Here is a 25,284-nt window from a genome sequence, read left to right as displayed (position 1 = left end):
AAATACTAGGGCAGAGGAGTTGTTTCTTTGTGTGTTCTGTATCTATCTACATACACTGAAGTACAGAAGTATTAATGTGAAAGTAGTAGTTCTCTGTTTTGTGATTTGGGTCAATTTTTTATAGAGTTGAAATGACAAAAGCATAATGTAGTACACCTCCACTATTGGGCACTTTTACAGCAATATCTTGGGCTAGATGATTCTTTCGGTCTCATCTGGTACTCCTGTGTTCAACAGCGAAGTTGAACACTAATCTTGAAAAATGTTTCAAAACTGGTGTTTCATACTAGTAAATTAGGTTGCCAGATCTTTTCTATTTTGAAGATCTGTTGACTTGTTCTAGAAGAAACTGTAAAATATGGTATTTAATACAGTTTATTATTCTGTCTCTGTGAAAAGAGTTCATGTTCAATATAGTGTCTGTTTTGCATATGAGAATTTTTGTGCAGCTAGCCTTCAGTTGGTTTCGCTTTTCTAATTACTTTTGCCCTTGTATGATAAAGATGAAACAGTTAAAAAATGCCCAACTTTAAGAATGGGAAGTCATCCAAAGGTAAGCCTCTATTTTAGTTCTAACAAAACTGAAACTGTACACCTTTGTCAAGCAATCAGGATAGCCTCATGTAATAGAATTTTTTTTAATCTAAACTGGAAGTTTCATGCAAGTTTGATACTGTATAGGACTGCAAAAAACATGAGTGAATCCTAGCTCTGCCAGTGATTTGACCTGTGCTGTGAAACCATCTGTGTTCACTTTTTAGATTGAGTTTTTGTGTATGTAGAATGGGGATGATAGTTGTATCCTTCACACCCTTCTTTTCCTACAGAGGTGCAGTGAAAATATATTGCTACTCGTGAAGGTGATTTTAATATACATAGGTTTATATGCAAATTTTTAATTTGTCAGATTGTGTAAGATGTAGCCTTCTATTACTGGGGTGGAAGAATATAAAGCTAAGATAGGGGAGGAAGGGAAGGAGGGAACACAATCATGGCAGCAAGGTCTTCCTGGGAAAGTGATAGGCATAAAAGTCCAAGGAAAAACAATTTTAAAGGAATTGGAAGTTTCTTAGTGAAACAGTGCTAAGAATTCCAACAGTTGTTATATAAAAGGATGGGTAAGAAACCTAATCGGAGAATATGTTGACTGAACTGCAACTTCTTTGGTTACCTAACACTCAAGAATGAGTTATACCGAAGGCAGAAATGTATGATATTGTGAAGGCTGAGTAAAAGAGGATAGTCTGAATTTGTAGGGATAGAATTTGGAAAGACTTGGACATAAAATGGGATGCAGCTAGTGAAGAATATGACTGGCAATGACAAATCATATTATATCTTCATCAGAGTCAAACCTTTGTTATTGCTAAGCAGATCTAGGCTGCAGAATAGCCATGGCACACTTGACATCGTCACTTCTCTGTTTCTTTTCCTTTTGCTTTAATGGACCTTGTTTTCCATTTAAATTAATTTGAAAAAATAATTATACTAAATACAGTATGTTCTAGTTTAATTTGCAACTCTGCCTTATTCAGTTTTGTTTTATGTAAGTGATCCAATCCACTATTAATGTAGAAATTCAAAGTTGATTATCATAATTTGGAGAAAGATAAAGGAATGAATTCTGGAAGTTGGAAGAAAAGCTAACACAGTGATATTAAGAGGAACTGTGTTGTACTTTGAAAGACAGAATTATGTTCCAATTGTCCTTCACAAAATGATTTTAAGAAATTAGGACAAGTGCAAAGTAGTATTCCTAGCTAGGAATAAGTAACTACAGGATTCAAGATATAGGGAGTCACTTCTAGGCAGCAGTTATACGGGAAAGGACTGAAGAGTTCATGTGGGTCAGCCACGTTAATGAACAACTCTATTTGTCTCAGTAGAACAAGATGGTGAACAAGAAGTCCTAGACAGAGTGTGGTAATCCTTCCATCTCACTTGATACTAAAATTGTGACACATAGGATACTCATCTTAGGGCATCTCACTCAAAAGATTACTTAAAGAAAGCTAGCCTAAAGCAGCAGGTATCATGAGAAGAACAGGAAATAAGACTGATAGGGAAAGACTGAAAGAACTATGGTTATTTGGTTGAGAGAAGACAAGCTTAAAGCTTATTCTCTTCCTCTTAAAAGAAACCCCTTACTTTTGACAACTCTTTTCAGTGACAAAAACAATACTACAAGTAATGGGTACAATTTGTAGCAAGAGAATAATTAGATAAGTGTTGGGACTGATGTTCTTATTCTAAAAGAACTGGAGCCCTAGAGTATTTTGTTTATGGACATTGAGTTAGAAAGATTTCCATTGGGAAGGTCAGAAATGAAGTTAATCAAGGTATGGAGAGCTGTTTGAGTAGTTAACCTTTATTGTTCCCTTTAGCCCAGTTTTTATTTAATTTGAGGAATGGAGATGAGGTGCACTTCACCACTGGAGCTTGTTTTTATGAACAATATTTGTATAGAGCTAGTGAAGAATAAGTCCTTGAATTGTACGGAAAAACACCAAAAAGTTTTTCCTTGTTGACTTAAAGAAGTTCAAATTAACAACAAAAGAAATACATGAGATTTTTTAAAATTATGGATGAGGGGAACTATGAAACTTTCTGCTTCCAGAGATTAGTGAGGCAGATAGCTTAATGCAGTTTAAAAAACAGCAGCGGTGACACTAGACTCCATAATTTCATGTTTGGAAATTATGGATTTGGTAGCGTATGTCCCTAAGCTTGAAGCTTTAAACTTGGCCTAGAGAGAAGCTCTTTCTCCTTGTTTCATCACATATTGATGTACAACTTGAGTCATCATACTTTCTTACTGCCTTGTTGTTGTAATTTGAGTTAATTGGACTTTTTCTGTTACCATATTCCCTTTGTCCAAACTCATTGTTATTCTAGTCTTTCGATAATACAGGAAAAGCTTTTCTCTATGAAAGATTAAATTGAAGATCAATGTTACTGGTTTTTTTGTTTCTTAACTCAGAAACTTAACCCCTGTAATCTACAGTTTAATGGTAAACTTCTTAGAATGCTCCGGCTAAGCTGTTAGCTCAGAACACCATAGCACGAAAAATTAGAAAAAAAATTCTGGGAGCTTTACATTGCATTGAATGCAGCTCTGCTTCCTTTAATAGGTTTACACCTACTAGTAATGTTTAGGCAGGTGAGGATGTCTCTTATCTGAATAATGAATCAATGAGAAATGTATACCCATAGTTTTAAGTGAATAATACTTAGTCTGGGATAGTTCATACTGTGCAAATTTATGCAAGGTGTTTATACGGTGAACAGCCTTACTTTAGTTAAACCTTTTGTAGGAATTTGGATAAGCTCAACAGAAGCTTTAAGGCAGAGGGAATTCTGAGGTTTGTCATATGGAGTTGAAGAATGGATTAATTAATCTGCCTAATGAACTTCCTTCACTGAAGGAAGCTCCTTTTTTAGAGTCCATTGGTACTCCGTGACAAATTCTACTTGTAAATTGAAAATTTAGCTAGCAATTTCTTCACTAATTTTTCTTCAGAATAAGTGTTCAAGATAGTGTGGTGAATGTATTTGTGTTCATTAATGACTTTCCATATATTTCAAGTACAGGTCGCAGATTTATTTGAAAAATTGCAAGTTTATATACACAGTTATAGAAGCAGAAAATAGTTTTAGGATGTATGTAGAAGTCCACTGAAACTGATAATTAGTGATACACGTACACTGAAATAAGACCTTCACCAGGAGCGTTTGCCTCAGGTGAAATAAATTATATAAATAACCTTTTAGGCTTGGAGTTTGAAGGTTGCCCAGTGTCTGTCTAACCTCAGAGGATTAGGCACCTAAATTGTTCAGATGTTCAAATTTTCAGTATTGTTTTCATAGTGGTTCAGTTAAAGGTGAACATAAACTGCATTTGTTAAATTGGTGCAGGCTTTCTTTGGTTTAACTTGAATCTCGCTCTTAATCAACATAAGAAAAGCTTGCTTATACAAGGTTTGGATCAGTTTGTTTAAACTGGTCTCTGCCTGTGAGTAACAAAATTTGGTCTGTTGTTTTGTAGTATGGCATAATGGCAAGGTGCATTCATACACAAACCATTTTTTACAGTAAATTCTAAATAGCCAGGTTTAATCTTAAGCTTATTCAAACTACTGCACAGTGAAATAAAAAGTTTTTCAAAGAAAAAAAGACAAAAAACCCCTATTAAATGAAATTAAGCCTGAAAAAGACTATGACAGTATGTTATTAAACGATATTGTTTCTAGAGCTTAAACATCTTTAAGAAAAGAAGTTGTAAAAGTTATTTTACATTAATACAATTGCAAAAAACCTTAAAGATTCATCTAATGTACTTTGGCTGTAGTAATGAATGCAAAAATTCACTCATCAAAATCTGAGCTTATACAAGGGAAAGTTCAGTTACTTTAAAAATATTAATATAAAATTATGAACATTATTTACATGGGAGAGATTGAATGTATCTTGTCATGGAACAAACCCAATAAGAGATGGTTTGTAGAAATTTATGATGTTGCTGGTAACTAGGTTCTATGACCAGAAACTCGTTGGAAAGTAAAGTATTAAGATACTCTTGTTCTCTTCCTTAAAGTGAAGACTCTGCTACAGTCATTTGGCCTTACTCTTTTAGTACCTTGCTGTGATTTTGCTGATTCTTTTTGATTTGTCCTTTTTTGTCCTTTTACTTTTTGATTGCACTGAGTATCCTGAGTATCAGAAGAATTAAGAGTAGCTTCTGTACATGAAGCATTACTGTCCTGAGGACTCTGCCCTTCGTTGTCCATTCTAACTTTGCTTGGGCTGTATGCAGCTAGCTGACAGAGAGCTACAGCTGCTGTTTGTTTCTGTTCATCACAGCTGTCAATTATTCTTAAATCTTGAGCTTCGTTATGGTGAGCTGTGAAAGAAGATTTGTCACAGGCACTGTTAACAGGGTTCTTGGGGTTACATGCGTCTGCACCGGAGGTTTCGTCTTCGGTGTTTAGAGAAGTAGCAGCACCATTATCATGAGATGGACCGTGGAATGACGTTTTCAGGCTTACTGTGTTACAGGAATCTTTTACCGAGAGGTTCAGAGGCATGTCTTGCAATTCTAGAAACTTCTGACTTTCTGTTTTGGATGTGGTTTTGTATGCATGCTCATGAATAGGTCCTGTGTTTGTGTCAGCCTTTTTTGAAAGATTAAGGGGAACTATCCCTGTGTCTTCTTCCGTGTTGGACAGTGAGCCTTCATTGTTATGGCATTCGTTCTGTGTATGTGAATCTTCATCAGTGACGTTAATGCTGAAAGAAATGAGGAGAAAAGAGAATTCACTATCAGTTGCTCTTTTAAATTGGGGCTGAGGAAGTGGGCAAGAAGAAGAGAAGAGATCTGGCTAGAAGTCTGACAGTTTTGTTGTTTCTCCTTTAACTCCCCCAAGTCCCTTTCACCATACACATCGCTATAATACAGGTAATTTCCTGAAATATACAGACACATGCATAGTAATGGTATTGGAAATACCTGGTACACTTAAGGAGAATGAGCGGTCTACTCACTATAGCAACTGTGAGTTCTACTGTGTTTTACACAGTTAATACAGAACAAATTATCGCAATACTGTAAATTTAAATATATTTTAGGGGCATTGCATGAAATGTATCCATCTATTTTTTTTTTGTGTGTCCCTAGTAAATCTGACAACAATTTGCAAAGTGATTTTATTATTTTACCTGGTAGGTGAATCTCCTCTATCTTGCTGTGTCTGCACACTTTGAAGTACAGTTGGTTGATCAGTGCTTTTTCTCACAGGTCTAAAGGCTGTGAAGTTTTCTTCTGGTTGATCATACTTGCCAAGCGATGTGGAAGATGACTTGTTAGAGAGGTCAAATAAGCCTTCGCATGTATGGCTTGTCTGCGTGAAGTTGGTTGGGCTAGGTCTGCCAGGGGAGCCTGTTGCCGCACTTCCTGCGAGAGGGCTCATTTTAGCATTCTCTCTTTCATTTTGGTCATCTTTGGAATGACTTTTGGCATGCAATAATGTCATTTCTTTTTCATAATCTGCTTGTTTTTTATGTGAACTTAGAGGGTATTGTTGGGAGGGGCTTAAAGAAGCTGGATACAGCAAGGTAGTTTCTTCCATTAGATGAGAATTTTGATCTCTGTTAATACCAGCTACGTGTGAAAATCTGTAAAATGGAGGATCTGTTGGCCTACAAAATCCATATGGTATCGGAGGAGTGGAATGATATTGTTGGAACAATCGATAGTGTTCATACGCTGACGGATTTATGGGTTTTGGAAGTGGCCCGGGGTGGGGAAGAAAGTGTCTTTGATCTTGTGTGCCATAGACAGACAGAGCAGAGCTTTCACACTCTGAATTACCTGGAAGCAAGTAAGGTGTGTAGATAGCCAGCCTATGCTCGTAAAAATGGGGTGAATACTCGGGAATCATTGGTTGCATGTACGGTGAAATGGAACCAAAGCCTTTTGTGGGAGCAACTTTATGTGGAAACTCTGGGAGGAAAGGAGAACCTGCTTTCCAGGGGTGACTTGGTGCATGAAATGCAGACTTGGTGTGAAAAGGTGAACTTTTGTTAGAGAGTGATATAATTTCAGATACTTCACTAGTTTCCGGGCCTTTACTATCTCTGTGTTCTCCTACAGGAACGAAAGCCGAGGGCCTTACAATGCTGTCCAAAAGCGGCTGCATGCTGATAGCGCTTTCTGTTGTAGTACTGGCAGGGGTTAATTCCTTCTGAATTGCTGGTTTTTGTCCTTGAATTGCTGTGTTTGTTGTCTGGTTTTGTAATTCAACGTTTTCCTTGGCATCTTCTTTTGCAAAAGGATATTGAGGCTTTGAATCGAGATTTGGCAGTCCATTTGTGACAGATTTAGAAGAAGTTGGTTTGACTGTAGAGTCAAGTTGATTGATCTGTTTGGGCTCCAAGGAACTGGTCTTTGGACACTTGATAACGCGATCCTGCTCTGATACTAAAGTAATTGAGTTTTTGCAGAGGCCGTACTTCATATGGTTAAAAAGATGCGATTTCTCATTGCAAGTAAAGGGGCACTGAAAGCACTTGTACTTAAATGGCTTTCCTGGTGGTCTTGGGATGTAATGAGGCTTCTTTGGTTTACGTTCTTTGAGGAGACTCATTTTTCTTCTGCTTTAAACAATTAAATGTAATGGTTCTTTATAAAAACTTTCTTGTGGTTAGCTTTCCTCAGTTTTAGCCTCTTGATGTTTCCAGTTTTTCAGGTTTCTAGAATCCTTCTTCCCAGGTGAAGAGAGGAAGCCAGCTCCCGTGGTGTCTCAGGGAAGAGGGGGTGCCGGAAAACAACCCGTTTGCAACTGGTAGTGCAGGAACTGTAACACAAAGTTTAAAATTAGCTGCCATGGAACATTGGAACTAAATACAAAGTGATACATTCTTTTAACTGTTTTCCCCCTCATATTACATATGGTGTGTTGTCGGGGTTTTTTTTTTTAAACAAAACAAAGAAGCTGGATGCCAGAGTTGAGCTAGACATGCATTAAACTTTGACATCCTTCCGCACCTAACCATAGTCACGGAAGTGGCCTAATTTTCAGCCGTGCTAGTCACCTGCCACTGCTGCCGGCTCAAAGGAGTTTTCTTTGAAACTGAAGGAACATTCATTCAGAAGATGAAAGTAGAAATGTAGGTGGAGCTGTTGAGAGAGCAGTGGAGGTGGGCAGGATGAGAAGAGGCAGGTCCTGGCAGCAGCTGGATGCGGGGCAAGCCTGTCCGGCCGGTTGGGGAGAGAGAGGAGGGAATTTCCTGCTTTGGTGCAATGAGGGTGGAGTGGATTGGTTGCGCTTGGGTAGCTGACTTGGCTCTTTCCGAGGCTGACCAACCCCCTCCTGTACCTGGCATGGCGTTTCCTAACAGCCTAATCTCAATGGATACCTCAAAAGTGGCCAATCTCTCGAAGGATGAAACCACACCAATTTTCTTCCTCTTCCTAATTCAATTAAGAGAAATGAGTACTGCAATATCTGACTAATAGAATCTTCTGCTTGATAAACACATTTCACATTCTTCTGCTGTGTAGCGCCTTACATATTGCATACAGTGAACACAGACACACAAGTGTATTAATTCAGGTAAAAAAGTGTCTGACAGTAATTGATTTAGAGGGGAATGATCCATCTGCCTTTTCTTCAGAAAAACTAAGGTTGTGGATACTTTACACAGCCTAATGATTTGCTCAGTAGATAAGTCAGGAGGGCTTGTATCAGCTTGTTCCATTATGTTCGCTGATTCTGAAGGCGTGAGAAACTCTCAGAGTCAAGTTCTCATGATTTTATAGGATGTGTTATGGCAGAGATCTAAAAACTGATGATTTCATCATGAACTATAAGCATCATTATCAAAATGATGACTGTTGCAAAACCACGTACTGTATCTATTGTGTTACCCGAAACTACAGGAATACTAATTGTAAGAGTGACTAGATAGCTTGATTTTTTTTTTTTAAAAAAAGCTTTTTACATAGAAGTTGGTATTAGTAGTATTAAAATACTAAGTTTATGAAAAGACTTGCTGGTAATTACATGCTGTGAGATTTTAGTTGAAGTAGAGATGTTTTGCATTTCTTAAATCAGAGATTATTTAATAGAAAATGGCATGCAACATAACGAAAACTGAAGGCAAAGCTACAGAACTGCTGCTTGTTTCATCAGGTATAGTAATTCTAGCAAATTGTATTAAATGTTGTTTCTGATGTCATAGAAATATTAATTTTGTTAAAGTAGTAATTGTGAAGGCACCCTGGAAAACTGCAGAGCTGCTCTGTAAGTAGAAAAAGCAATCACATTTTTTCTTAAAATTAATAAATGATTAAATGTGCGATAGCCTAAAGAAAAAGGAATGTGTAGAGAAGTAGCTTTTTTCAGGTTTTAGCAAAGATTTTTTTGGTGGTTTGAGTTGGATACTGATACTGTAACAATGAAAAAAAAAAAAGAATTTATACAGCAGCATGTTAAAGTCTTGTCATTGGAGTCTAGGTAAAATGGTAGTTCAATAAATTAAAAAAAAATCATAGAGTATTTTAAAATATTTTAAATAATGATAGCCAGAATTCCTTTGAAAAATTAATAATAATGCTTTTACATTAAAAAACGCCAACAAATATTGAGGCATAGGAGGGGAGGTCCAGGTAGGGAGCTGGTCTTTTTTTCTGCCTTAAGTGAGCTTGTTGCATTTATTTTTGACTAATGATGTATAACTAACGTGGACAGTTTGTAATGGACTCGGTCAAGTCAGTTTGTACCTGTTGTTCTTTATATCTTCTTGGAAGTACTTGTACTGATTATTCTTGAAAAAAAGATAATGTTGTCAAAACTCCATTGCATTCTTAGTTGAACCATTTATGATAACAGTCCGAATTTGCATTCAGGTGCAGCACTTATAATAAAGAGATGTTAATTAGATTTTCTTGTTCTGCTAGCTTTCCTTTGCTTAATAATGAAAATTCCTGTGTGTCCTGTTCCCCCCCACCCCGACTTTGTACTTGGTATTTAACTTTGATTCAAGTTATTCCTGTTCAACACAGTATTAACTATCGTTTCTTAATAAGATAAAATGCATTGTTGCAGTTTTCATGGTAGAAATACAGAGCATTGGAGCTGCTTTGCCATGTGTACAGCAGGAGAGAATTACAGCAGCTTTTTTTTTTTTAATCTGTTTTGATAGCATGCTCAGCCTGCAGACAGTAGTGCTCCCAGAACCTGCTGCTCTGACTTGAGAGGTGTAGAACGAGTACCTTATTTTAAAGGGTGTTTACCCTTTCGTAAACTTAGGCTGGTGTCAGCCAGATGAATGTTCTGTTTCTCTCTTTTACTATTCAGTCCCTTTTCTTTTCTCATGGTTTAAAAATGCCAGTAATAAAATACTTCTAAACCCAGACAAGAAGGATAATTTCTTCTCCAGTCTCTAAGTAAAACACAGGAGTATCTGGCAGAGGTACATATTTCATAATTAAAAAAATTAAAACTATTTGATCCCACACATACAGCTGGAAAAGACATTAATGGTTTAAAATAGGTGCAACCAATTAAAATTGTCTCTATATAAATAATGTTCATTACTTACAGTTGTACAATGTATATTTTGTGCTACCAAAATTACAATTTAGTACTAGAAAGAAAAATCAAAATAAGTAGTTGCTTTTTCCTTAAACTTGAATGCCATAACTTGTGATATCCTTTAAAAATGGGAAAAAATTCTTCAGTAGCAGGATGATAATTGTCATGTAGCTTTTTTGTAGATTGAGAATTTATTTCTTGTACACCTGATTTTAGAAATGCAGATAGTTATATATTATTATAATTTTCTTTTTCTAGTTTTGAAATGTAGTAGTAGTATTTATTTATATTTTTATTGAAAACAGCTTATTCAGATAATATTGGTTAAACTTGAGGTTGTTTTAGTTGTTTGTTTCTTGTCAATAGTATACCTCCTCGCGGGTTTCTAATCTGTAGCCCTTTCCAGCCTGAGACTGGTAGCTGCAAGTTTTCTTCCTTTTATTTTTAAAAGTATGTTGTTGCTACCTCCTTGCCTTTAACGTATTAGCAAGTTCAGAAAACAAGAATATTGTTTAACATTGTGTGTGTGTGTGAGTGTGTATAAATATATAAACAAAAATGTATGTGGGTATAAGTATATACACACATATATGCACATATGTATTCATACACATGCATACACACACATATATATATGTACATATATATATATGTGCATGTTGTTCTTTTGGTTTTTAAGTAGTCTAAATTGTTTAAGATGCCCAGCTGATCAAAGAGGAAATTTCAGAATGTCTTTTATTACAAGCAGGGATGGTAATTATATTTCTTTTTAGGACACTGCTTTAGCAAACTACGTAACAGTTTGTCATGCACACTCCATTATTATTGCAGTATCCTTTTGGTGATGTTGATCTCTCTGACCAGGAGTACTCACTGGGGTGGAACATTTTGAAGGACATGCTATAATTAAAATATTGTGATGTGGCATTATTGCATAACTCAAGGACATGCCATTGTCACCTACCTAAAGTGTTGCAAGAACAAGATTTGTGAGTTTTATTCTAGCTGAGATTTTCCAGTGATTAACTACCACTCCCTTCTAAACTTCCAGTTCCTTTAAACTGAAAGATAAATTTTAACGCAACTGTTTGTTAATTAGGAGGAAACATGGGTGAGAGGAGTGGGTTGGCGAGGACTGGAAAAGAAGCGTGTTGAAGGTACGGACCGAAGAGGACTGCGTGCTTGTGTGTGAGTGCGTATGTGTGAGAGGAAGTACAGGAACAGAGATTAAATAAGTTGGTTAGGCAGCGTGCATAAGAAATAAAAATCTTTGTAAATATTAAGTTAACAATTCAATGTCTTAATACACTTTAATTGACTAGAGAGAGGATAACTCAAAACAATCCAATTTTCTGTGCTAAATTCCCAGAAGCTGGAAAAAATAATAAATCAAAACTGGAGTACCTTATTTTCGTACAAGCTTTTCAGATTAACCCGACACTACTGTATGGCAAATACTTGGCAGACTAAACATAGCAATTTTAAGCAATACAGCTTTTTGTCGTACTTCAATGTAATACATTATCATCCTGTATGAAAAAAGGTGCTTAAAACACTTTTCACCAACAGGAGTTAATTATTTTAAAAACTTGCAGGAGTTACTTTTTCTCTCAAACTAAAAAATTTCCTTCTCCTGTTGAAACTTTCTGCTGAAAGCTTAAACTGGTGCAGTAAATGCACCTGCTAGGAGTAACCTAGGCTTTTGAGACAGCTGAAAAATGAACACCTCTGATTGACTTTTTAGATGTTAACAGGAACACACTTTATTTGAAACAAAGTGCTCTAAAGAAATGTACTTACCAGATACATAGATGTCTGAAACCTTCAAGGTGATCGCTGTTGGTAAGCTGTAGCTGTCACTGCTGAGAGAGAAGTACCTGTTCTCTGCTTGATCTCTAAGTGAAACTGCAGGAGGTTGTTTCAGGGGGAGGGACTTAAGAAGTGTAGGAGTTGAGCCCTCGGGGTGTAGAGATGCACCTGATATTACTCCAGCCTGAAGCTACGATTCATTTGTTTGCGTCCACTGCTTTCATTCAGCATTACCTCAGCATCTAAGCTATCGAAGGGAGCTCTTGTCGCTTTTGTGCCCTCCAACAACCAAGTTTTACTCTATAGTGTCTGTTCCTCTGAGTAGCGATCTGCAGTGTGGGATCAAAAATGGTTTAGGTACTATACGGAGCTTTTAATATATTTAACATCCGTAGAAGTGACTCGTGAGCCCCAGAATTGACTGTATGCAGGGGGTAGCAAAGCGTAAAAATAATGATTTTACTTTTTTATTAGAGCTTGACATTTTTTGTTGAATGTCTTTGTAGCTTTAATATTCTTGCTCTTTTTTTCCTCCCCCTCTCCATTTTTATTTAAATCTTTTTGTCCTTCATGAGTCTCCTTTCTGAAGGCGGGACTGAACTAACTTCAAGCTTGCTTGCCACAGGAACCTGCCAAAGCTTGCCTATAATCAACAGTCAAATGTACAGATCCTGTAAATGGAAAGGAGTCACCTCAGTAAGAAATTGATTATCACCTCTATACGTTTGCTTAGGAGCTGTGAAACTGAATGGTGGAAGGAGAAAGTCAACTGATCATCCACCGATTAGGACTAACTAGTACTTGCTTTTAGTTGCATTTTAGTTAGAGTTTATAAATGACAAATTTATTAGTGTATTTGCCAGTCATGTAGTGACATCGCTGAGTTGTTTAGTGAAATAATAACCTCTTGCATACTGGTTGTTAAAAGGAAAATCTTTTGATGGTTCTAGCTTTCTCTAAAAAACATTCCTGTTACTGAATGTGAAGCCAAAGGGGGTTTGGCTACTAATTCTAATGTTATTGAGACATTAAATTTCTGTTCATAACTGTTAAGTTCAGCTGGATGAACATGATAGCCCTCTTGTTTCACCCACTGCTCTATAGATAAGACAGTTGCAGATTATTGAAACTTTTAAATATAGAAGTATGATGAATTTTATACTTGGCAAAAAGTATGGTCTTCTGAATGAAAATTAAAGGAAATTATCACTACAAAACCTGTTTAGGCAGCTGGTAAAAGTTGTTTCAAAATCAGTCTCTAAAGCAGTGTCTTAAAAATAATTTTAAAGGTGTGGCCTTTATCTTGATGGAATGACTTATGGACATCTATTTTCCTATCTAGGTACACAGATCACCATCCTTCTCCTTGCTATGCCAATGTAGTTTCCTGGAAAATTTTTCTGAATATAAGCAATCACTAATTTTAAGGTAGAAAGGTGGCTCTTGGTTGGGTTTTTTTTCATTTTTTATTATTATGTTCCTGTAATGCAGCTTAGCAGTGTAAAAAGATGTCATATTACTGTCTAGTTATTTGTAAATCCTTTGGCTTTAGATGGAATAACAAGAATGTTTGTAGTCCATCATTCTTCCATTTAGTTGTAAAATGTTTTGAAGAAAAGTAGTATATCAGAAAATTTTACCTGCAGAGAAAGATCTTGTAATGTCTGCATTTAGAAACATCTCTGAAAAGACCGAAGGAGAAAAGTCCTTTGCTCTCTTAACAGAAGATGTCATTCAGTCGTCCTCACTCGGTAGTGAATAGCCTTTCTTTCACGTCAATAAGTTTGTGTGCCATATCAATCTACGTGACTGTCCTCATTTTTCTTCCGCAAATGTGGATCATTTTATGTTGTCTATAGCTGAAGGAAGGTACCATCAGGTTTCTTTTATTGCATGTGCTGGAGTGGAGGTAGGTTTCCTTGAATAGAATCGGATCAGGTGTTTTGTTTTGAAAGAAAATTGCAATTTCTGGCATCTAGAGGAAGCTGTTGAAGGACTCCTTTAATATAGGTGACTGAACTGGGATAAGAGGCAGTCAATATTTGAAATTTAATTTTATTTTTTCCCCCTCTTCTCCCTATCCCCCTTCCCTGATCTGGTATTTGGAGGGGAGACATGATGTCCAGTTGCTGCCTTGATCCAAGGAAAATAATGTTTTAAATCTAGCTACTTTCTGGAAGTTGCTATTATTAGTCAGGTCAGCTGAAATCAGCTGTGAACAAAGTAGAAGTGGAAAAAATAGAACAGCTAATGTAAATGCTCCTTTTCTTGGTGCTTGGATGGTATTGCAAATCCAAGTCTGGGGGAGAAGATTCATTGGTGGACCCCAGAAAAGGAACGGGAGAGCTTCTGTTTGTGTATACTTCTAGAGGTAACAAATCTGGATTGCAGTGATTGGTGTTTCATCACTTATTTTTGTTAACTCGTTATACTTGTATCCTGAGTATTAGATAAACTGAACCTAGTCACCTGTTGGTAGCACCCTTTTTAGTTCACCTGAGTACAAGACAAGTTAATGAAGAGCACCAGGATTGACATAGTAACATTTGGATTTACTGATACTTTTCTCCCAAGTTGCTTTTTAAAAATGTGATACTTTTTGTATCTCTGGAGGGCTGAAGCTTTAGTTTTATATCTTCTTTGGTGTAGAATATACTTCTTTGTTCTAAGTTCTGCTTAAAATTAAGTCTTCTTTAGCTGTGATTGAATTTCATAGGTTTAATTACTGTAGCGTAAAACTGCCGTTCTATGAATGTTACAAACTTCCTTCTTTGTGTTTTTATATGAGTTTTTTGGCTCAGCTTTAGTGCTAAACAGAAAGCAAAATGTCTAGCAGAAACCATAAACTTAACCTTTTCTTGATACACTGCTTACCTAATTTTTATTTTCCTCTTGCACTTCAAAATTCCATTCCCTAGCTGTATGAAAGAGTGCCAACTGTTGCTCTGGTCAGTTATCAACTGCCCCATTGATCAGATAATTCTTAACTTTCTGCTGTAACGCAAAGAATGGCCCTGGTGACTGAGTTGTTCTGCTGTTTTGACCTTACCTCATATCAGTCAGAACTTTGATACTGGCTTTCAGAGGATGTCCTCTGGTTGTCAGTCATCAACAATGTTTCCATATCTTTCTAGAGATCCCTTATAAATTCATGAACTAGTTAGTTATTCCAAGACAGAAGAATGATCATAGGTAAGTGTGAATAATCTCATGTAGTTGAACACGGTTAGACATGGAGCTAGTGAAGCTTAGCTTGCCATATACAGGAAACATCTTAGAATTGTGTGACTGGCAATATTCACTTCTATCTTTGTCATCTTAGTTCTGTATCTAGATGCGTGGCTTTGAGCTAAATGTTCAAGAAAGTCCTTTTTTCTTTCTTTGATCACCTAAACTGAAGTTATCGACAGATTTTGTTATCTGTATTAGCATGTTTGGACTAGGTTATTCCATACCATTCCCAGAAGGGGGCAAATGTATTTGAATATAATTGCTGTAACTCATGCTCTGCCCCAAAACATTACATGATTCTTGTACAATATTCTCATAATTATTTTCTTCTATCCCATATGAATAGTTATTAGTCTTAATGCTTTTTGAGTAACACCTTTGAAATGCGCCTTTGTTTTTCATAACTATTCCAGTCCCTGACTTTGGAGATATGTCTGGGCAGATTACCTTGCTGATGTTTGTGAGCCACTTGTTCATGATTACTAGAGCAAATTATTTGTATGGGAAAAGAATAAAAGCTCAGCAGTTAATAGCAACTGCAGATCATATTTTTAGATATTTATTGTGGCCTGCACTGTTAGTGTTTGGCCTGGAACTAGGATGATCTTCCTTCTGGTTCCCATCCTCACCCTTGGGCAGTGAAACATCTTGGGGGAAGTAGGTAACACCAGAAAATGAGACTGTAGGCAAAACTATGAACTGTTTATAAGAAGGGGTTTTTAATAAGCATTCTTTTCATTGCCAGCCATTCTAACAGAGATGTAAAATGTACCTTTCTTCAGTTTCTACTTGATGGTCTGGTTATAATTCCGTTTTAAAATTTATTATTTTTAAACAGTTTTTCCTGCAGAATGTTTTTTCCTTTTCTGCTTTGATTTCAAGACTTACGCCAGAGATACTGAGACAGTTCTTTCAGCTAGATGAAGTTTTTGTCATAGAATCCAGTAGCAGGACCTGAGCTGTGCTATGTGCAGTTCTACTATATATGAAATCAGTCCTGCACGTTTTTCTTTGAGGCATAATTGGTGTTGTGCTGCTGTGATGCCACTCTCACGAAGAGAGCAGTGAGGCATCTAATGAATACTGCTAGACTCAAAATACTTCTATCTTTCAGTTATTCTTTGAAACATGTCAAATTTTATAAATATTTATATGATTACTATATGTTGTCTACTATTTAAATAAATTTTAAAAGTGGGGAATATAAACCAGCAAGTGAAATCTGTTGTTTTATGCCATTAAAAAAATACTAATGCTGCAGTTCTTGAACTGCAGTTTGTCTGTTATGTTTTTGAATTCGAAGTTACATGTTGCCATTTAGCTGTAAAATTTCAGTTGTTTTTAGAATGGATCATGGAGCTAAATTTGCATGCAGGGAAAACTTTCGTGTTTTTTAGCAAAATGGCCAGAAATAATTTAAAATTTTATGACCTGATGATGTATTTGTGTGAATTTTTACATTTGCAATTGCAGCATTCCTAAATGAAACATTTCTTACTGTACAGCATATGTTAGGGCCAAAAACTTGTATTTCAGTGTGGTTTCAGTATGATTTCACATCTTTTGTTTTGTGCTGTATTTGTGGTTTTGTAGGCTTCAGACTATTATTTATAGGGTTTTTTTATTTAATTGGGTGGGGATAAATACTAAACAAACAAGAGAATCCTAGTTTACTTGAATTTCTGGTTTGCTTGTGAAAGGACGTTATTAAAATTTCTCTTGATGACAGCATAGTATAAACTTTCTAGCTAATAAGGTGTGTCATATACAGGAACATGAAACTTCCTAGGCGTTCTTAATATGTCAGTGGTGAGATTAAAAGTGTTCTGGTGTTAAACTCTCTCAAGGGCTTGCTGACCACTGAATAGTTGCAGCTGTGTCTGCTAAATGGCTAGGGGCCTAAACCTTCTCTATTTCAAGCTGGAGAAAGTCTCTTAAATGAAATCAGTGTTAGAACTATTGGTGTTTCACAGTGACAGATAAGTTGCTCTGGGTTTTTTTTTGTTTGTTGTGCATTATGTGATCCTATTTTTGCTATAAAAACAGGTATGTTTAAAGTAAGGTTGGAAACATTTGCATCTCAAGAGTAAGAAAAGGAAACCAGGGAAAGAAGATTGGAAGAACTGCGTGGTTGCACTTGCAATGAATTGGTGCTTGTTTTGGAAGGATTACAGCCAGAAAGACGTTATTTTTGATCTGCCTGACTTCTTACATACCCTCACCTATTCACAGTGAATAGACTGAAACAATCCAACTATCCCTCTCTCCTTTTTTTATCTGTGGCAACAATGAAAGCGACACTTAAGCAGAAGGCAATAATGCTGATGAGATACGCAGATAATGGCTAATTCAGCAGTCTGATACTGGTGGGTCAATGCCAGTAATCCAAATCTTGAATTTGATTTTTTTAATCTCAGAATAAATGCAAAGAGTAGAAATGGAGAGAGTGGAAAAAACCAACTCATGAAGAACCAGGTTTTAGTTCTTCTGTTTATAAATTACCTCTAGAATAAAAGGAGAAGCAAAAAAGTGTAAAAAGAAACTAGGGAGCATTGAAGTCTGCAGTTAAGTACTGTTAGTGAGGGGTCTGAGATAGATTTGAGAGGGGGCTTGGCAGATTATGGTGTCTTGGGATTCAATGACAAAATCAGTATGCTTTTTACCTTTTCAAAGAGGTCAGGCACAGTGCTACCAGTATCCAAAAAGACCCTGGCTTAGGGAAATATGTTGTGTATTATTTCTGCTGAATGGTAAGCACATTGTGTAAATAGGAAACACTGGTTATCTTGGTTGACGTTTTTTCTCTGTTTTAAAAATGTCCCATTGTTAAGAATATTTTTAGTGAAAAGTTTGCATGAAATGAAGTCTCTCGTGCTGTCAGAAGGTTTCAAATAGATGCAGCTAATCTCAATAGCAGATGCTAGAGCTTTGAAGGGGTATCTATGTCTGCATGACTTCTGTGTCTGTAATTTTAAAATTCTCTCAGCTTCTGTTGCAAATATCTTATTAATTTGGTTAGAGTGGATATGTGCTCTGTGGTAGGACAGGGTTATCTTTGTTCCTGGTACAGAGAGTGCTTGCATATTTGCTAGTATTGATATGATATCGGATTCCTGTGTAATATATCTGAGATTACAGAGAATGGTGCGTCCTGATGTTTATATACAGCTTGATATAATTAAAGAACCCAAACAAGGCTGAAAAACTCTACACACAATGAAAAAAGGAGCATTTTTGCTTGTCCAATTTCACCATGCCATTTATTAAAAGGAAGAAAAACCCCTAACAAAAAACAAAGACAATAATGCTTTCAAGTGTGTTCTAGAAAGTGGTTTAACTTGGACTAAGTTTTAAATAGTGTTATAGAAATCTATCATGTAACTTCTTAAACTTGTTTACATACGCTGTTTTTAAGGATTATCTTCTGTGTTTTCATATTCCTGAGTAAGTTACTTGATAGTGATTTGCAGCTGCCAGGGTTTTTGGAGGAGGATGCATCAGGAAGTCAGACTTCTGAAATGTGTTAGTCTAGCCTGTAGTGGTTGTTAATTGTGAGGCTTTTGGCGAGATTCCAGGTACTTTTCATCATAGATACAGGAAGAAATGAAAAAAAGATCTACCTGTCTTAGGTGGACTTTTAGAAAATAGAGAACACCCAAACCTGAAAGGCTGGTTATGGAAGAATTTCTCTTCTCTTAACACCCAGGTGAACTTTAAAATGATGCGTGGTCTTGAAAATAGTATTTTTAAAAATCACAACGCGTATGTCATCGTAATAGTTTTCAAATTAGCAAGGAAGCATTATAAATAGTGCAGATTTTTTTTTTTCACTAGCCAGGAGGTATGAGCAAGAATAAATGCCATAGCTGAAGCCGAGGCAGGAGAGGTCCCTCCCCCAGTGCAACTAGGAAATGGTGTAAATACTAAGCAGGGAATAAATGACAAGGAATTGCTTCTAGCTTTTTCACTGTAGGGTTTATCTCAGTATTGCACAATCTTAGCCTAAAGGTTGGTGTTTCTTTGGCGATTTTTCTTTTCTGACACGCAGTGTTACAAGTTTACAAATTTTTTATACTCCTTCAGAGTAAGTAATTCGTTTGCTTAGTAGGATTCCTTCATAAGCTTGTTTCTTCATGTCCTTAAACTGCAGTTTGCTACTGGTTAAGTTAAAGGAAGAGCTCTGTTAGCTGTAAACCTGTATGAAGGTCTCTAGTATGGTGTTGGGCGTGAGTGCGTAGGTGAATCCCCAAAATATTCAGCGCTCTGTGTTTCAGAGAAGGTAGATCAATACTGTCTTAGGTCAGATGCAGGCCTTTCAACATAGCCAGGTAGGGGTGCTTAAAGATTTTGAGTTTTTTATGGTTGCATTACATAATGATGTTGAGATAGACTGGCCAAAATCCAGGTCTGTCTGCTTCCTCGTTGGCCCCTTGCCATACTCAAAAGCTCACACTAATTTCAGTGTTGTAGCACTTCTGCAAACCTACCATTAGTTTATTGAAGTAGATACCTGCGAAATGAGAGCCAGCGTCCATTTCTTTTGAATACTGTATTTAAGTAATATGACTGGTAGCAGACAGTAAGTCTTTGACAGAGATATAGTTAGAATGCAGTTCTTTATGGCAACATCCACCTTAACCAACAATCCCTTCTCTCTGCTGAAAGCCAGCCTTTGCATTACATATTTTCCTCCCTCAGCAGCGAGGCAGACAACAATCTCCTTTGCTGCCCGGCTGTGATTCATCGCTAGAGCAGGTCTTTCCTGTGTGCTGACTGAGATAGGTCCATGGAAAAAAAATATCACGTGATCATATAATTAAAGACTCTCTTAATTCATTACGTAGTGAGAGACTGAACTGAGATTGCAACCAGACAGACACAGCCCTTCATAGTCACGGGTTAGAAAATGCTTATTTGGTCTGTGGATATGCATATATATAGCCTTATATACGTGGGTCAGTGTTAAGAATTGTGAGAAAGTTATGGCAGCTTAAGAGACTTCAGCTGGTAGATTCTCAGGTATCTTCTCAGCATGCATGAATTGTGATACTCTTCCCTTCTTCCCTGGCAAACTCCTAACTAGGTCAAACCTGGGTGCAGGGAGGAGGGAGGAGAGGCTGCCTGGTGACAGTTTTTAAGCACCTGCCCCACAGGATGCAATGTTGGAGCATTTCGCAGAAACACCTGGGAATTTTTTGGCAGACGAAGCAGCATGTGCATTTTCTGAACCTCATTGGAGACTTTATCCTCTGGATGAAATAGTCCTTTAAGAGTAAATTCTGAAGTAGACAGCTTGTGTAGAAAAATGAGAACAAATCATAAATGTTTGGCAGAACTTTAAACAAATATTTATTTCTGATAATGGACCTAACCCAAAATTATCTATGTTTGCATCTGTGTTGATATATTAAATATTAGTATAACAGCTCTAATGAAGTTACGATTGGGACCTGCCTCTTTTTCTAGAAGAGGTTAGAGTGCCATGTGGTCTCAAATCTGAAATTCTTTACATTGAAAAGCCAGAGTTCTTTTTTTAGCATATGAATGATAGTGATAGGTATGCTATTTAAAACATGGGAAGCTGACATACTGTAGATATGGCTGTTTACACTTCTTTTTATGCCTGAGGCTCACAAAGAGGATGAACTTACCGAAGGACACTTCTGCAATGAGTTGGTTTTGTTGAAGAAAAATTTGAAGAATAGAATTATTATTCCAGTTATTGATGCTAATAACTGTGTTTAAGCTTCATAATTCATTAATTACAATGTTCCTAGCTGCCCCTACAGTGACATTGTGTATAATACTTCCTTCAGTAATAGCAGATGTCCATTATTTTGTAGGTTTTTTTCTTATAATTCTAAAATAGAAGGTTTTGCAATATATTATTTACGAATTGAGAAGGCTTCTCTGCATAAACAACCCATATAAAAATGTAAGACTTATCTAAAAGGTAACATTAGCGTAATCTGTTTTAAGAGTGGCATATTCTAGTTTTTAACTAAATTTAGACAATTCTTAATTATCTTGAGATCCAGTGAACAAATCTGTTTTAAATGAAATAGGCTTGACATGAAATTTTGCAATTTTCTTGTGGAGACAAGACCTAAGGCTGAGGAACAGGTTTTTGTTGTTGTTTGTTTGTTTGATTGTTTGTTTAATTGCTGTATTTGTATGTTTTATATGATAAACATTGCAATAAATAAAAGAAAAAGACAATCTGAAGTTAAAGTAACATAGGGCTCCTGATGGGCATGTGTTATAGTCTAGGTTTGTGTAAAGTATGTTTTTAAAGGCACTCTTTTAAAGGAATGGTATGAGGCATTTGTTATTTATGTACATGAGACCTTTCAGTATACAATGTCTTCCATAAGTCCTCTTAACTAGTTGTTCAGTGTTTATCACCTGCACCTGAAAGGTGCTAAGCTTCTGATTGTTTAAAATCTGTGTTTAAAAAGCAAAATAGCTGTGCAACCTGTCTCCAGTATGAGAAAAAAAATGTGTTGTTTGTAATGCTTTGAAGCCAGAAGTTGTTTTTTTATTTTCACAAGGCTTGAGCAAAGAGCTGTGTTGCAACCTGCAGTTATGTTGTTAGGTAAGGCAGGGTGGAGTGCAGCAGGTGCTTATTAATACCTCTAGGCTACAGGTAAAGGTGACTGCATTTTCTTGAGTGTTCACAGACCTAAACAGGTGGATATTGTTTTAATATTTAGGTTGAGAGTGGACACTATTTATCCTCTGTTTTAAATGGCAAACTTTTAATGTAGATCCAGGAAAGAAATGGTAACTTTTAAAGTTAAGTAACAATTCGGGTCTTCTCCTTGTTGTATCTCCCAGCCTTCTACTTTTAAATAAAAAAGGCATGTTCCTAATTTCCAAAATAAAGACATTTGTCTCCGCCCTTCCAAACTAAAATAAGTTTCTTCTGGAAGTTGGGTTTTTTCTCTAAAGCTTTTTTTATTTGCGGGCTTTTTGATAAATTGATTTGGGGTATGAATTTGACATAAATTTAAATCTGAAAAATTGAAACAATACAGAGCAGCACAGTACAACATTGTGACCATACTGAATATTTGAGGTGATTATAAAATGAATTGAAATTGCGTAACAGATACAAAATGCAGAAGCCGACTACAAAGCTTTTAACTTCATTACTGCTTTGTGTATCGAACAACGCTTTAGAAGAGTAAGAATGTGAGCTGTTTAAATCAGAGAAAAATGTTAAATAAAATTTAACTTAGTATTTTGTGTTCAGGCTGAAGATGAAAAGTGTACATGAGAGATTGCGAACACAGAGTCTGTCAGACTGTGGATTAGGAAGGTCTTTTCTAAGGTATTTCAGTTACAGTGGACTAAACACTACAGATGGTTTTGCCTGTACTGCTCCTTCGTGACTTCCTTCAGCCAGGCTCTTCCGACACTGCGGGAAGCCATAGCAGAAAAACCCCTGCGTTGTGGTTGAAGAACTCTAGGGTAAAGAATTAAGTGAAACCCGGAATTTTTGGTAGTGTTTCTTTTGGGTTTTTATGACTCTTAAATACCAACAGGAAATGTAATGCTGGGCCCGCTTTTTCAAACACACAAACATTTGTCAGGAGCAATTTTTATATAGTATTTCCCACAGTCCACTAGCAAATATTTGACCAGTGGTAGCTGGAAAACTGTAACAGATGACCCCTAGATCAGTATTTCCCTTGTTGTTGTCATTGTTGTATTTATATTTACTTAGCCCTTACTGCTGCATACTTCACCTTGTTTTCCCTGTTTCTCCCGCCTTCTAAATACCTGCTTTTGTATCCTTCCTTTGCATCATCCCCCTTTGCTCTCCAGGCTTTGCAGTCACCTTGTTTCTCTTGCAGCAGCAATGCTTTGAGTCCCAGACACAGGAGCAGGACATCAAAGAGGTGTGAGTCCAAAGGCCTGCTGCAAGATAATGGGGAAAGTTTGAGCTGCTCAGAGTCATAGTGCTGCCGTTCCTGGCATTTTCTTGGTATCTGCTGTTGCAGACCCCTGGCAGCATCACCTCTGTTTTAGACTGACCCTAATAAGCCAGGTGCCATTTGGGAAATTAAGGCCCTGAATTGAAAAAACCTGTGTCGTTTTCTTTCATACAGAAGATACAAATGTGCGGAGCTGCTTGCAAGTCCTTCTTTCACATTTCCTTCAATGCACAGAGAGATGAGAGTGTCACAGCTGTCTAAAGTAGCTTCAGTAATCACCCCGTGCTGAAGGAAATTTGCAGGAGCTTTGCAAAATTGCCTTTGGCATCTGTTTTAGTGTTCCTGTAGAACCAGCTAATTCCATTTTTTTCATCAGTTGATGCAGCATTTTTCAAAACAAGCTAGTCAACATTTTTGAAGATTTTTATTGCAGTTTCTTTCGGAACTGGGAAGTGCCCAAATATCCATCCATCTTTGCTGTATCATTGTTCCTGAATGGGAATTGCTTTTTTCCCCATGGAGTGCTTGTGCTCGTAATAGTCATATCTTGTCCATCCCTCTGATTACTGCTTTATTTTCTTTAGTAGGTTAAAATGAATTTAAATGGCATTTTAACACCTCCCTTCTCCAGTTGTGGTGCATATTTTTTTTGTTTAAAGGCGCAGGCATACAGTGATGAACTGTATGTTGAAGTTTAATTATTTTGTGATTATATCCATTCAAGTATATCCAGGCACAGTTTGCTAATGAAATACAGTTCAGCAATCCCATTTCTTGTTCAATGGGATCCCCTTTTGACAAGTATTTTCTAAGGAAAAAAAATGCATTTGTTAAATTTGATACAAGAAAGAAGGTCGAGAGAAATTGTTTCCTTTTTTTCTAGAGGCTGTCGTTTCTGCAGACATTCTTCATTTATTAAAGACATGACATCTAGAGAGAGATGTATTCAAGTTATGTATCTGGATTTGCAGATACCAAAAGAAAGCCCTCTGAGGAGCCTTTCATACATATAGTATTTCTTAAACTGTAGCAGTATATTACTAGAACTGTGTAAGAGAATTCTTCTTTAAGTTTTTGGAAGCTCTTTTCTCTGTAGAAAAACGTTATTGACTTCTGCAGTTTTGGTGGGGACATAAGCAGTGAAATTCTTAAGCTGTTTTCCCAAGCTTATTTTTATCGCTTCCTTATAATAACAGTACCTGTGTTACAAGGCCTCTGTGATAAGATTCTGGGATCTTCATGTGCCTCTATTTCTGTTTTACTACTCTGTTTTCCCCAATATGATAAAAAAAAAAAAAAAGCTGTATTCTACTGCTGTCCCACTGCAACGGTGTGATGTGGTTCCAGTGCTCAGCCTGGGCTGACGCTTTGTGCTACAGCACTTCCTCTGGAGCTCCCTCAATAACATGTGGCACAGAGACATAAGTTATATTGAGGTCTGTGGCTTTTAGGCCTTTATTGGCTAAAACATACTCAATCCAAAGTTTCTCATGTTGTCCATTAAATCAGGAAACAATGCTTGATACATGCATTTCTAAAAGCTGCCTTGGATAAGGTGGCTATCGTATCAGTTGATTTTTGGATTTGTTTTTTGATTTGTTTCATGAACCCAGGTAATGCCACTCTTCTCCCAGAATGAAGCTCTGTGTTCTGGAGTATGTACGTCGTTAAAGAGATTCTGACACTGTCAGTCGAGGATGATTTTCTAGGTCAGTAAGGAGAAACAGAATATTCTCAAGAATACACAGTATATTATTTCCATTCAGAAACACAGTGTATTCCTGCTGCTGACTTTTTTCCAGTTTCTGTAACTAGCTGGATTCATCAGGTGTAACTTTAATAGTCTTGGGGTATAGTTTAGTTTCTGTTAAATCTAGTCCTGTGTTTTAGTGTCCCTCCCTGTCCTTACCATCCCAAATAAGCGTCACTGAGAAATAAAAGGCACCTTCCCAGGATGGCTGTCAGATGCTTTTGACTTGAATCTCTCTACTGGGCCTTATGAGACAGCATTTGCAAATTTGGGCATTAGAATCAATTCAGGTGCATTTTGAGTACATTCGGAGGTGCAGTACATGATTCCATATTGCTGTTTAGGATGCAAATATCTCCATCTTATTTCCACACTGTCTAACAAAAAACTGACATGTTGGTGCAATCGATATAATTAACATGACTGATAGGAGAAAAAAAAGACATTGAATTTTTTTTTT

At 36.7% G+C, this 25,284-nt stretch overlaps 2 protein-coding genes across 3 annotated transcripts in view; one reads left to right on the top strand and one right to left on the bottom strand.

The window, feature by feature from the left end:
- Positions 1–25,284, top strand: part of TBCD (tubulin folding cofactor D) — a 130,221-nt gene that overhangs the window by 29,000 nt on the left and 75,937 nt on the right. The gene's annotated exons all lie outside the window — the stretch shown is intronic.
- Positions 4,566–7,142, bottom strand: ZNF750 (zinc finger protein 750). Its single transcript, XM_009816928.2, has 2 exons — positions 5,716–7,142; positions 4,566–5,286 (listed from the first exon to the last, which is right to left on the bottom strand). The coding sequence occupies exons 1-2, from the start codon at positions 7,140–7,142 to the stop codon at positions 4,566–4,568; spliced, it is 2,148 nt and encodes a 715-aa protein (XP_009815230.2).

The sequence above is a fragment of the Gavia stellata genome, chromosome 22 (genome assembly GCF_030936135.1).
Source record: "Gavia stellata isolate bGavSte3 chromosome 22, bGavSte3.hap2, whole genome shotgun sequence".
Lineage (NCBI taxonomy): Eukaryota > Metazoa > Chordata > Aves > Gaviiformes > Gaviidae > Gavia > Gavia stellata.
Note: the sequence above shows the minus strand (reverse complement) of the source record. Positions and strands in the feature narration are given on the sequence as shown.

Bases quoted from the DNA above. Each gene is read 5' to 3' on its own strand.
- ZNF750 (XM_009816928.2), bottom strand. From the start codon at position 7,142: ATGAGTCTCCTCAAAGAACGTAAACCAAAGAAGCCTCATTACATCCCA. The intron at 5,287-5,715 runs GTAAAATAATAA...CATTTCTTTCAG, and splicing joins AGAGGAGATTCACCTACCAG to CATTAACGTCACTGATGAAG.